Source organism: Hydra vulgaris, chromosome 09 (assembly GCF_038396675.1).
Source record: "Hydra vulgaris chromosome 09, alternate assembly HydraT2T_AEP".
Classification (NCBI taxonomy): Eukaryota; Metazoa; Cnidaria; class Hydrozoa; order Anthoathecata; family Hydridae; genus Hydra; species Hydra vulgaris.
This window is the reverse complement of record NC_088928.1, coordinates 12020685-12034863: the sequence shown is the minus strand read 5'-3', so window position 1 is coordinate 12034863 and position 14179 is coordinate 12020685. Positions and strand designations below refer to the sequence as shown.

Genomic DNA, 14179 nt, shown 5'->3' with positions numbered 1-14179 from the left:
ATTATATCTTTTTATATTTACAGTATTTTAATATATAGTATTTTAATAAATTAATTCAAGAAACTACTACGTCGAAAGATTAATGATGCATTTAAATTTTTCTGAAAACTTCCTTGTTACTTTTACTCTAGTTCTAAGTCAAGAAAAAAGTGCATATGTTTCGTGAATAAATAAAATCGACATCTTTTTCTTCCTCTTTTTTATATTGCTCATTGTTTACCAATAATTTTAGCTTCTATTTTTAAGTTTGTTACCCAAGTATATTAAATATACAGAAAAGATTTACATTTTAGTGCTAAATTTTTATACAACATTTGGTAAAAGCGTGTAGCAAGATTTTTGCGAAAGCGCAAACCTCTTGGAACTCAAGCAACTACATTTAACATCCAATGAAAACAGGTTTATTGATTATTGAAGGCAAAATAATTTTAGCCTATTCAACTGATTTTTATCGGCACCCCAATGTCTTGTCAAATAAAATTAGGGTTTTTCAGAAAGCATCTGTTTTTATTTTTTTAAATAAAAAAAAAAGTCTAGCTAGGAATAATTTAAATTGCTAAACCGTCACAAAATTTTTTATCAAGAGATCTTAAGTTGAATAAGCCCAACACTGAATAATTCCAGTAATCAAGTTTATTTGATCTCGAACGCGCCTCGTATTAATTCTTACTTAAATTAGAATTTTTGTTTTGTACTTTTCGATAATAAAAGAAAACATCGTTTTTTAAACGATTTTTCTTTTTGTTTTAACTGGATGATGTTTTTACTGAATTCAATGGATAAACAATAAAAACAAAATGTTGCCGCAAATCTAATAAGAAACTATCTTATCAAATATTCATTTGGATGTTTTAAAAAACATTTTCAACATTCATAAACTTCTTCTACTGACATAAGCATCATGCCTTTATTTCAAGCAGCGATTGTTGCCAGGATTTTTCATAAGGACATCACTAAGCCAAAGGATCAAGCAGGTCTTCATAAAAAAAATATTCAAAACCACAATTTGTATAATGACCCTACAAACACATTTGAAGAAAAAAAGCTAAAGAAAAGACCAAACGCTAGAAAGACATCCGAGTGCGGTAAAAGTTTTATTTTAATTCGTCTCATTTTGTAATAAAATGAATATATATTTTAAATAATAATGAAAATTCTATGTTATAATTTACGACTAATATTATTAGTTGTAAATGATTTTATTGGCTTTTAAATTTCTTGAATACATTTATTAAAAAGTTAAAGCATTTATTTTTTTATTTACTGAAAATACAAACAACATATGCCTTTTATTAATGACAAGATAAGAAGAAAATAACCAACTGCACTGAGCCTCTTTTAAGGCTCAGTGCAGTTGTTTGTTTAAGATATTAAGATTTTTAGCAAAAATAAAAAAACGCTGTGTACTATATATATATATATATATATATATATATATATATATATATATATATATATATATATATATATATATATATATAATATATATATATATATATATATATATATATATATATATATATATATATATATATATATATATATATATATATAAATATATATATATATATAATACAACTGTAAATGGGGTTATATATATATATATAAATATATAAATATATATATATATATATATATAATACAATGTATATGGGGTTAGCCTACACTTTAATCAACTAAAAAATTGTCTGAAGCAATTGTTACTAATCTCTTCAAATCTGACTTTGAATACTTTGAAAACGCAAGCTATTAAACATGCTTACTTCCACATAGTTTCTACACACAAACATGATAATCAAACCCTTTTAAGTTGGTTTAAATTTCCAAAACACTTTTGTTTTATTTTTAAACATTTATATTTTGTTTTTATAACATTTATTTGTTTTTTTTAAGACTGGTTTGTAATAATAATCTTTTAATAAGAAAAATTTGGGCAAGTTTTCTTTGTATGTAATTTAGTATTTTATTTGAGATTTATTAGAAATACAATTCTTTCTCTTTTTCTTAAGCGTTTAATTTTTTATTGTATTGTTATCTTTTGAAAGATAGGGGGAGCATGTACCTTAGCGCACCACCCCCTAGTTCAAATATAAAGTTAATTATCTTTTAAAATCTTGTTGTAATAATTATAGAAATGAAAAAGAAAAATCAAATATAAATGCAATCTTTTAAACTTTTTTGTTTTTATTAAAATTAAGTTTGATATAGAATGAATATCTTATTCCATACTTTTTCCCGCCTTTTGATGGATATTAGGCGATAATATATTTATTTAATTTTATTTATTTTTGAATTTTCGTGCTATATTTTTCTATCAAATGCTCTGATGTGCTAGCCTCTTATATCTGAAGATATTGTTAGCTTAGTAAAGGAACAGCCACAAATAGTCATTAAGACTAATCCAAAGTAGCCTCCGATATTGACCAACATTTTTGCAACTACTCAAGCACTGAGTTGGCGGTGGCAGGATTTGAACTCGTATTGCACAACAGTCCAAACTTTAATGAGGATAGCTCATTAAAATATGGACTGTCATTTGGTTAGAGCTTTTTAAAGCTCTAACCAAATGAGCTATCTAGCCACTGTTAAGTATCCAGCTATCCAGCTATATAGCTAACTTAAATTTTTTAAGTGCACAAAATTGAATAAATTATTATTAAACTAGGTTTTTTTTCTTTGTTTATTAAGATTTTGTTTATTACACTTTACTTTATTTGGTATTTATGTAACTAGCTTATGGCTTATTAAATAACTTGGTGTTTATATATTGGGACAAGATCATGGGTTATTTAATAATTTTGTGTTTATATTCTGTGCAAGGTCATGTCTTATTTAATAATTTGTTGATTTAAATCCAGAACTTATAGGTTACCGTTGCAAAACTTGTATATGTTGTTTAAAAGTCATGGTTGGCCCCAGAGGGAGTATAATTTTGTTTATTTTGCCTACCGATGTAACATGGCTAGCTTCAAACTCTAAAAGCAATATTAATCCTGCTATATAACAATTATGAGCCACGTTGTCTTTTAAAACTAGAAGATGGTTGTCTTCAAAATTATAAAAGCAATAAAAAAACTTCTTCAAAGCAAGTTTCTTTAGTGATAAATTTTTTAAAACTTTTTATTGTTGTTGTCAATATGTTGTTGATTAGTACTAATGATGTCAAAAAAAAAAAAAAAATGATCTTTTTCAAAAGGCTTGAAAAAGATCATTTTGGTATTTTAGCATTCTACAAAATGAAAACACTTTTAAAAGTTTTATGCATATATAAAACAGATATTATTTACTGCCAGGTTAGTGCTTTTTAGAAAGATAATTCAACCAAGCCATTTTACTTTATACATTAAAAAATTATTCGATGCAAAATAGTCATTTAAAATGAGCATTAAAAATGGCAATTTGACTTTTACAAGTTTGATTTTTTTTCACGAAAAATTTGAATTACTTGCAAAATGTCATTGTTTTGTGTTTCATTAAAAAAAAAAATTTATCCACTTGTTGCATTTTCAAATTAAGACTTAATAGATTTTAATTTTATTGTAAAAAAATTACCCCAAAAAAGCATTTGACTATATAGTATTATAACCATACAGTAACATAACTACAATCCTGATATTTATGAAGTGCAAATATATATATATATATATATATATATATATATATATATATATATATATATATATATATATATGTATATATATATATATGTATATATATATATATATATATGTATATATATATATATATATACATATATATATAAATATATATATATATATATATATATATATATATATATATTTATATATATATATATATTTATATATATATATATATATATTTATATATATATATTTATATATATATATATATATATATATATATATATAAATATATATATATATATATATATAAATATATATATATATATATATATATATATATATTTATATATATATATGTTTATATATATATATATATATATATATATATATATATATATATATATATATATATATATATATATATATATTTAAATATATTTCAAAATTATTATTATATTGCTGCTTTTTTTTACTTTCATTTTTAGAACAAATAATACTTTTTTATATTTATTACCTAGTTTATGTTTTTACTAGAAAAAAAGAGCTTGCAAAGTTGTGGCAGTTCGTCTAATAAATCGAGTATCAATTCAGGAGGTAACGACTTAAAGTTAAAAATTTCATTTTACTTGGCAAATATACCTGGAAATGGACCTGGTAGTAGTGATGTATTTTTTAAACAGGATGGTCAGCGGTTTAATGAACAACATACTATAAAATTAGCCACGTGCTCTAACTATCAAGTAAAAATGGAGATTGAGCCAATGACGGAGTTAATGTAAACACTTTTGTTTTTCATTGAGATATATATACTTCTTAAACATATTTTTAGCAAGATTAATTGTTATCTTTAATTTTATGGCTTTTATTAATTTAAATTAATTGTATCATTAAAACTAAGTGCTAATCATTTTCTTATGGACTTATTGCAGGTTTTTCAAGTTGGGAGGTATGGACATTAAGTTTGAAAAAATCGCTAACACTGAAAATGATACCAAGTTAGCTTACCAACTATTTTGGTCAACAGCCGGTATAAGCACGACTATGAGAAAGTTTCGAACTGATGTTCCGTGTACCATAAAGTTTAAAAAATATAAAAAAATTAACTTCAAATTCCAAGTAAAATTTTACTCAAGTAACGACAGAAAACGATCTGAGTTAGGAAAAAAACTAAACTCGATTGACTTAGAATGCACTATTGGTAGAGGGTCATATACCTCCTCCGTGGATTGCAAAACCTTTAATTAGAATTAGACAAGACAAGAAAAACATTAATAAAGCAAAAGGCGCACAGACTATTGAAAAATTCTGTTTTTGCAAATATTGTTATTAAGCAATAACTGTAATTTATCTGAAAATATCTGAAGATAAATCTTTGAAGCAAATTTGAATTCTTTGAAATTTGAATTCTTTGAAATTTGAAATCTTTGAAGCAAAATTGACAATAGCTTATTCGACAAAAATAATTTTATATTAAGTTTTTTTTAACGATATTTGATAAACGATATATCAAAAACATTAAGTTTTTTTTAAACAATGTTCGTGTGTTAATTTTAATTAAATATTTTAAAAAATTTTCTTACGCTTTTTCTCAATTAAAAATTAAACTGTTCAATAAAAAAAGGCTTAACTAAATCAGTTAACAACAGAGGTAATAAAGTTTTTAACAATAGTGGTAGTTGAGGCAGATAAAAATAAAGACTGTTTATTTAAATGGTTTATTCAAAATATATTTTATGTTTATATAGTAAGAAAAAGCTTGTTGTGTTAGTAGTATAGGAAATTACATGCACGTTACACACTTCAGAATTCACCTCCGCGACACACTTTAGTTTGCACCCACGTGAGGCACTTCAGATTACGTCCGTAACATACTTTAGATAACTTATTAAAAATTTTTAAAATTTTAAATATAGTTTTTTTTTTTAAGTTTTTTGCAAAGCAATTGTCAAAATAAGCTAACGTTAATATTTTAAATGTTAATGAGCGGATATTATAAAATGGATATTAATAAACTGAAAACAAAAGCACAAATATAATTAAATAATAGTTTTAAATTAAAAACATTATTATTAATTTAAGATATAAATAATAATAGAAAAAATTAGAGTTTAATATTTTTATTTTTTTATTTTTAGCAACAAAAAAAAACAAACAAAAAATTCAAAAAAAATTATTTTTTTTGTGCAAAATATTCAAACGTTTATTAAACTTATTGTAAGATCTAGAATAATTCTATTTTTAGATCTAGATTAATCCTATTATCCTATTATAGATTAATCCTAATTAATGATATATTATATATATTATATAGATTAATCCTAATTAATGATATATTATAATATCCTATTATAGATTAATCCTAATTAATGATATATTATATAGCTAGATCTCTAAATTTGATCCGAAAAAGTGAAACTGCATTTGCCCTTTTTACAAATGGCGGATTAAATTTGTAGAGAAATTTTATTTAACTGTTCTTTTCTTAAATGATGTAAATATATTTTAAATATAAATACTGTTTATGTAAAAGTGTTAAGAGGAAATTAGAATACTTGTAAAATAATAATTTATGTTTCCTAAATTTATTTTCGATTAGAAAGAGATTAAAGTTTTGAATAGAAAAGTAAAACGACGCTTTTGAAGCATTTTTATGAATTAAAATACTTTATAATAAACATAAGCTCATAAAGAAACTTTTTTAAGTATTATATAGGTACTAAAACGTGTTTTTGAGTTATCTTTAATTTATTGGAAACTTTTTTTTTCTTGCATTTTTAACATTTATTCCACACATCGGCTTCAGCACTTGCCCTTTTTACAAATGGTGGACTTACAAACAAAAAAAAGCGGCTTCATTATTTGTCCGATAAAATGCCGCAAGTTAGACATCTAGTTACCAATCTACCAATGGATAAAATCTATTAAAAAATCTAGATTAATCCGAAATGCATCTGGGTCAGACCTATTAGCCTGGATCAGATCTAAGGTTAACCTGGGTAAAACGTGGGTACCAAAAGTTGTAACAGTTAATAGTTAAAACTTTGAATGAGATTATAAAAAAGTTTTTATATAGTGTTTGTAATTCATTGTGTAATACTTCATTATTTATAGAGAATGAAAATAGGAATATTTTATGCTTGCTTTAAAAGTGTACATCTCAGATAATTATTTCTTATAAAATTAAATTAAAACATTTATGGTGTAGTAATAATATATAACAATATATATAAGATGATATAAAATCAAACAAATAATGACTATGATATATATAAACAAAAATGGTCATTATTATTTTATCACATTTAAAAAAAAAACAAAAAAAACAATAATGTAATTGCGTCATTGTTTATTTTTTAACTTTTATGATTTTATTTATTTATTGTAAAAAAATTAAAAAAAAACAAAACAACAACGAAGTATATCTTGTCTCCTGTCTATGAATGTTGCTGGCTAGGAAAAACCACCTGGAAGACCCCTGGCGTCCTTTTGTTTGAGATTTTATTTGACATTAGAATGAACTTCTTTTATACGTATAGTCATTATGGCATAAGTAAGGTTATCAAACCAAATTACGGTTAATAAGGTTACAACTAATTGGATTGATTCGCAACACTAACTAATTGTAACCTTATTAACCGTACGATGTTTATGAATTAAAGTGGTGCTGCTAGGGCAAACTTGCAGTTTAAGAATTTCATTGTTTGGATTTTTAACTAGATAAAGCAATTAAAGTTAACTACTGATCACAGTTACAGTTGTTTGTCACAAGTTTTTAACAAGAATTTGTGAAACATTTTTTTACCATAAGACTAAAGTTTCTAGGCTAAAAAACAAAATGGACCTTCTTTAAAGATCAAAGATAATCTTTTGAGGAGTTTCCTTGTTCTGAAACATAATAAATATTTAATTTATTAAAATTTTATATAATAACAATAATAATAATTGTAACAACTCGCCGACAAAGATAGCAAAAGTAACAAAGACAAAAGTGACAAAGACAAAACTCTGTTTTTATATTTAAACATTTTCTGGGACAGAATAAAGAGGTTTGTTTTTCAAAATGTTTATCTTTACCCGAAACCGCATAGGCCTTTATAGACAGTTTTTAAGATATAATCAACCCAATCTAAACAATTTTTTTTTGTTTAGTTTACAACTTTGTTTATAAATTTCATTTCTTTTAAAACACAGCCGATGACGCAAAATGGATTAACTCCCCGAAAAGTCAACTCCCAGTTGAAACATTTTAGCTCCCGGGTTAATCTATTTCGAAATAAAATAACCCCGGGAGTTAAATTATTTTAAAACAGGCAAAATGGATTAAGCGGGGGCTTAAATATTTCTAACCCCTTATAATACGCGCCTAAAATAATGTAGCTTATAATAAGTTCTACAAAATTAATGTATTTTTCTAATATATATCTTCAGATAGCGTTAAATAAAACTATTTTGTAACTTTTTATTATTGACAAGTTTGTATATTGTTGTGAAAGATCAAAATAATAATAGTATTGCACGAACTTCAGTGAACCTTTTTCTTTTGCTAATAATAATAAAAAATTTAAATTTACTTTTTTTCAAACAAGAAAAATTAAAATAGTATGATGAGTTGTATTTGATTAATAAATAATTTTATTCATTATGTTTAGAATTGCAAATTTATGTTTTTTTGAGGTTTGAAGTAATTATATATACATACATACATATATATATATATATATATATATATATATATATATATATATATATATATATATATATATATATATATATATATATATATATATATATATATATATATATATATATATATATATATATATATATATATATATATATATATATATATATATATATAAAATCTACAGTAAACTTTTTAGGCGAGGAGTTGGATAAAAACTTCTCATGGAATTTTCATGTAAACGGTCTATAAAATAAAATTTGGAATGATTTATAGAGCTAAACCATTTCTTAGTTTTAAATCACTAAAAGGTTTATACTTTGCGTTTATTCATAGTTACTTAACATACTGTAACATCGCTTGGGCAAGTACCAATCATACAAAAAAAGCTTTAGAGTAAAAAAAAAATGATTTATATGAAGCTAAGAGAAAAGAACCTTGCGAACCTCTTCTGTGTTTACTTAGAGCATTAATTATAAATAAAATCAGTTTACATCAAATTTTAGTCTTTGTATAGAACTTAGCTAGGAATGTTGCCAAAAATATTTAAATCATATTTTAGTGAAATCTGTCATAAATACATTATAAGGTTCTCAGAGAACAACTTTTTTGTTCCTAAATATAGTTTGAAATTGAGCTCATACACAATTTAGTATCGTGAGCCATATCTAAAGAAAGCATTTTCAGACATAGTTAATAAAATAATAACCACTCTAGATTTATATAAAAAAGAATCTAAATGGTTTTCTCTTATTTATGGATTACGCAATGCTGGACTTAAAAAAATTAAATGTTTTTTAAATGACTTTAAATGTTTTAAGAGAAATTTAAAAAGAAATGTTATTATCAAAATCCATATAACAAAATTTATTAATAATACTACCTCTCGGTATTATCATTAATAAACTTTAAGGTAAAATCAAGGCGAAATAAACAATAATTTTCTTATTTTGGCTATTGCCTAGTAACTCACGGCTACGCGCTACATGTTACGACTTACTAACACTTTTAACCATCTTAAAAACACTTTTAAACTTACTAACACTTTTAACCATCTTAGAAAGGTCAGCCATATTAAAATAAAAAGGCAGCAAGCCCGAAGGTAAAGATTCAAGGTCCAAAATACAGTTTCACAGGTACAATTGAGAAGTTCTTTCACATTGAAAACCCCTACCCGCCCATTCCCCCAACCAAAAAAACAAAAATATGAAAATTTTCTTGTTCTGTCTAAATAAAATTAAAAGTTGAATAAAAATTGAATCATAAAATCAAAGTTGGTGCTTGATGTAGTCGTTTAGACTGAAGCAATTAAAAAATAACACTTTAAATCCAAGGATAAAAGTTGTGTTACAAAAGTTATGTTACATACATACACTATTGCGCTTTGACAAACTCATTTTCAACATTTAAGTATTATAACAGTGTTAAATGTATAATTAATGTCTCTTGTCCAGGATCAAAGCGCTGCATGTTGAAGAAAATTATACCCCAGTGACGAATTCAACATTTTTTGTTAAACATTTTATATGGTCATAATTTTTGATCACTGAGAAATCATACTACGAAACTTAAAGTTTACCAATAAATATAAGTCTAGTTAAGAATAGTACAAAATAATTTTATCAGATTGTTGCCTCTCACGTTTAGGATGGAGGGGCAACAAGTTGATAAAATACTTTCGTGACAATGTTAAAGGGTTTTTTTGTTCCCAGCTTCCAATAATCATAATTTTTTGAAAAGCATCATAATTTGACATAAGTATAAACATACAAATATTTAGAGCTTGCTACTTGTCTGAAAGTTAGCTCAAACACCAAGAAATGCTACATCTATCACTGTTGTACCTGATTGGTTAAGATGCATTGAGGTGGCTCAACTCTATTAAAAATGTAAAAAAAAAAAAAATCATTTTTTTTTTAATGCTTCTTTACCTAGTTTAAACATTGTAGATTCCAAAAATATGTCATTTGAGATGAATTATACGTTCCATTATAAAGAAATTTACGTTGCTTTGTTTTGTCTACCTTTTTTTGACACAAAACTCTTAATTTGAACTACAAAATGCAATTTTTCACTTTGTCTTCTTTTATTTACGGCATTCTGTTACTTAAAAGTTATAGTTTAAATTTTAATGATGACATTTATAAAGGAAAAAGTAATGCTGTTTATGTTGTGTTGATGTCAACACAGATGCTATCGTGATTTCTTCCTATATTTTTTTATCAATCTGAATAATAAAAATAACTGCATTTATTCTATATATGTTTATAGAGTTATTAAATAAGAGTTATAATAATAATAAGATTAAACAAAAAAAGACTTTTTAGTTAGTTTTCATCTAACAGGTATACATGTGCTGCAATAAATCAAATTGATAAACCAAAAGTAAAGGAGGCTGTTTCATTATCAAAAATTAGGTTAGAAGATTTGGTCTTAACTGTTGACAAAGGAGATTCTATCTTCTTTATCATAATTCACTTTGGAGTTCTGCAAAATTGTCTTCAACTTTTAAGTAGATTTCTGGGTTGTGGCGACAAGATTACTGTCAGACTTGACCAGATATAAAAATTGGGACTCTCACATAAACTTAAACTAGAATGTATATCTTGTGAATGGAGTTATAATTTTTACTCGTTTCCAGAGATAAAAAATAAACATATTCAAGAAGTCAATGTAATTGCTGTAATGAGATTTTGCGAGATGGGTTGCGGACATGAAGCTCTAAAGACATTTGCTGGTTGCATGAATGATGTCATCTCCAATGCAGTTGGTACAGTTTTATATCATTGTTCTGACATAAATGACCGAAAAGTTGTCGCTTGTTGTGTCCTCGAACAACAAAGAGCTGGTGTAAATGGCAAAGAGATAAACTAGAAGTTACAAGTACCTACAAAGCACATTTAAATTCGCCTCTTGCTATAAAAGAAGTAATTGAACGTGTCTTTAAAGATCTTGGCTTTCAAGATTTTCTAAAAAAGTGCTTACATGAGTTTACCCAAAATCTAAATGAAGCTTTAAACCGATTAATTTGGAATAAGTGGCCAAAGTCTAGTTTTGTGTCGCGAACTGTTTTTGTTATGCAACAGAAAAGGATAATACTTGTATCAACCATATTAATAGTAAAATGAGCGAAAAAAAGGAAAAACAGAGGAAAATTAAAAGTGCAGTAAAAAAAGGATTCTTTGACAAAGAAAAAGAGATAGAGGGAGAAACTTATAGTTCTGGGGCACACTAGATTCAAATTGCATACTACTTATTTCATTTTTAATTTTATTTTCTATTTTTCTCAGAAATAAGTTTTTTGTTACGCTCACTTAAGTTCAAAGGACAATTTTTAGTGCTTCTATTCGATCGATTGATTTGAAGTTTTCACAGACCTTTTTTCAATATTGGAACTAGGTTCTGAAGTTAAAACAACTATTTAGAACAAACAGATCTTGTATAATCGCAGTTTGTTTTTCTAAAATGGCCTGATTTTTTAATGCTCAAAAAGAATTGTCAGCCATTATTGATTGGTACAATTTTGAACTTTGATTTTAGTTCTGAACCATCTTTACTACTTTACTTATATGCTGTCAAAATTGGTTCAAATACTACTTACAGATTCTGAAAAACCAACGTTTAAAATATGAAAATTTTTTGATGATTTTTGCTAACGCAACTTTTTTTTTTAAACATTTTTGTCTATTTTTTTTAATCAAATATATTAACAGTAACCTTAATCGAGAGACATTTTTTTGAAAATTTTAATAAAAAGGGGTGGAGCCATCTTAATCTTTTGGAAGATTTGTTGTAAAATTGAAATATATCATGTTCATCAATTTTTTCATTAATTAGTTTATATTTAAAGGCAGATCCCAGCCGGTATATTGTCCAAAAAAAAAGTCTTTTAATCGTTCAAAAAACATTCAGAACGTCTTTTGAACCTTAAAAAGATGTCTTTTTAGGACCAAATGTCAGTTGGGACTATTGCTCTTTACTTTTGAAACTAGCAAGTTTTTATAGTTGTATTGGTTTATCTACAATTAACAAATAACTGCTACGGCAATTAATGTGCCCCCATCTACCCTTAATTTGTCAAATTATATTTGTTAATTACCATTAACAATTTTTGTATTATATTTATAAATTACCATAAATAATAGACATGACATTTATACATATACAATTATGTTTGAAAATTAAAGTCGTAATGAATGAAATAAAATCAGGACATAAATATAACATCGAATAAAAAATATAAAACATATATATATAAGATTTATATGTATATAAGATTTATATATATATATAAGATTTATGGCATTTTTGTATCCTCGTTTCCCTGTATAAAAAAGGACACATTTTGTTGCTTTAATTAATTTTTTCATCGTTTATGTGTGCATTTTTGTAACAGATATATTTTTGCATGCTAGATGTTTGCAAACATATTTTTGCTGACATGATGATATATTTCTATTGACATGATATATTATTTTAGGCGGTTTATTTAATCTCTATTTTGTTAAATATTTGTCAGAACTATTTGTTTATAATGTTATTATTTAAATCGAATCATTACTTGATCAAACAAGAAAGATTAGTTGCTTCGATTTTTAAAGGGCATGTCGTGGCATCAAAAAAGAGAATATTATATAATAACCATATTGTTAATTCTTGCTTTACTTGTGACCTCACACAAATACATATTTTAATAATACTTTGTTTTGAATTTATGAAAACACTTATAAAAACAAATGTAATTTATATGTAACTTATGTAACTTATAAAAACTTATAATATAACTTATAAAAACAAATGTAATTTTTTTTGTGCTAAAGTTTGAAACATTACGCATTTAATATATATATATATATATATATATATATATATATATATATATATATATATATATATATATATATATATATATATATATATATATATACTTTTTAATAAAAAAATTTGATATGGTATAAGCATTGTTGCTGATAAGCAGAATGTAATAGGGGTTAATAAATAAGGTTGATGCTGCTAGGTAAAGCGTTCCTGGTACGGGGATGATGAATGCTAAAATAAATATTTAATTTTATACTCAATCTGGTTTTTATTTCGCTAATATAGACTCTCGTGAACGCGTGTGTGAAATTACAAACAGCATATTGCAAAACCACTAGTGACAAGTTTATTCACAGTTTTTTCGTTTCTTTTTAAAAGCCTCTTTTGAGAACCTAATCAAAATCGGAAAAGAAAGTTGCGCAACCTTTTTCCTCCAATAGTAGGGGAGAGTGGGGTAATGGCGAACGCGGGGTAACTCCAAACATGGTCAAAACAGCATTGTAAAAAAATAAATTCGACAATTTTTTTTTACCTGCTGAGAAGGGATACTATGCTCAGTTCCAGACGTGCAGTAGTGTAATGAAGCTGCGGATGTTGTTTATTATGATTTGATTTTAACTTTTTCTGATAATTTTATGCAACTTTTTTCTTGAGTAACACTCTGTTGGAGCTTCTATGGCAATAAAGTCACTCCTATTTTGTTGTTGTTGTTGCATAATATAATTTTTAGACTTAGTTATTCCAATTAGCATTTTATTCATTATTACACAACAGTGTTTGTGATTGCCCCCCGATGTGTTCGGAATTACCCCACGTAGGTAGGGTAATTCCAAACACCAAGAGTTTTATTTTTGCCTTAAATTTTTATTTTTATAATAAGATTTTTAAAAATTGCTTTTGAGGGTTTGTGACTGAGTAGTTAAACTAATTGATAAGCAATAAATATGATCAATTTTGTATAATTGGTGTCTTTAATTCGCATTCCCGCTTAGGTGTTCGCCAATACCCCACTCTCCCCTATTTTTAACTGTTTCAAATTCTATACAAATATGATAACTAACTTTTGATTTTTATT

General features: G+C 25.3%; 1 protein-coding gene across 1 annotated transcript; it reads left to right on the top strand.

Moving 5' to 3' along the window:
* The first annotated feature begins 296 nt into the window (after positions 1–296).
* Positions 297–5171, top strand: LOC101237578 (CB1 cannabinoid receptor-interacting protein 1). Its single transcript, XM_065804736.1, has 3 exons — positions 297–1085; positions 4140–4380; positions 4535–5171. The coding sequence occupies exons 1-3, from the start codon at positions 902–904 to the stop codon at positions 4848–4850; spliced, it is 741 nt and encodes a 246-aa protein (XP_065660808.1). The 5' UTR covers positions 297–901; the 3' UTR covers positions 4851–5171.
* The last annotated feature ends 9008 nt before the right edge of the window (positions 5172–14179 follow it).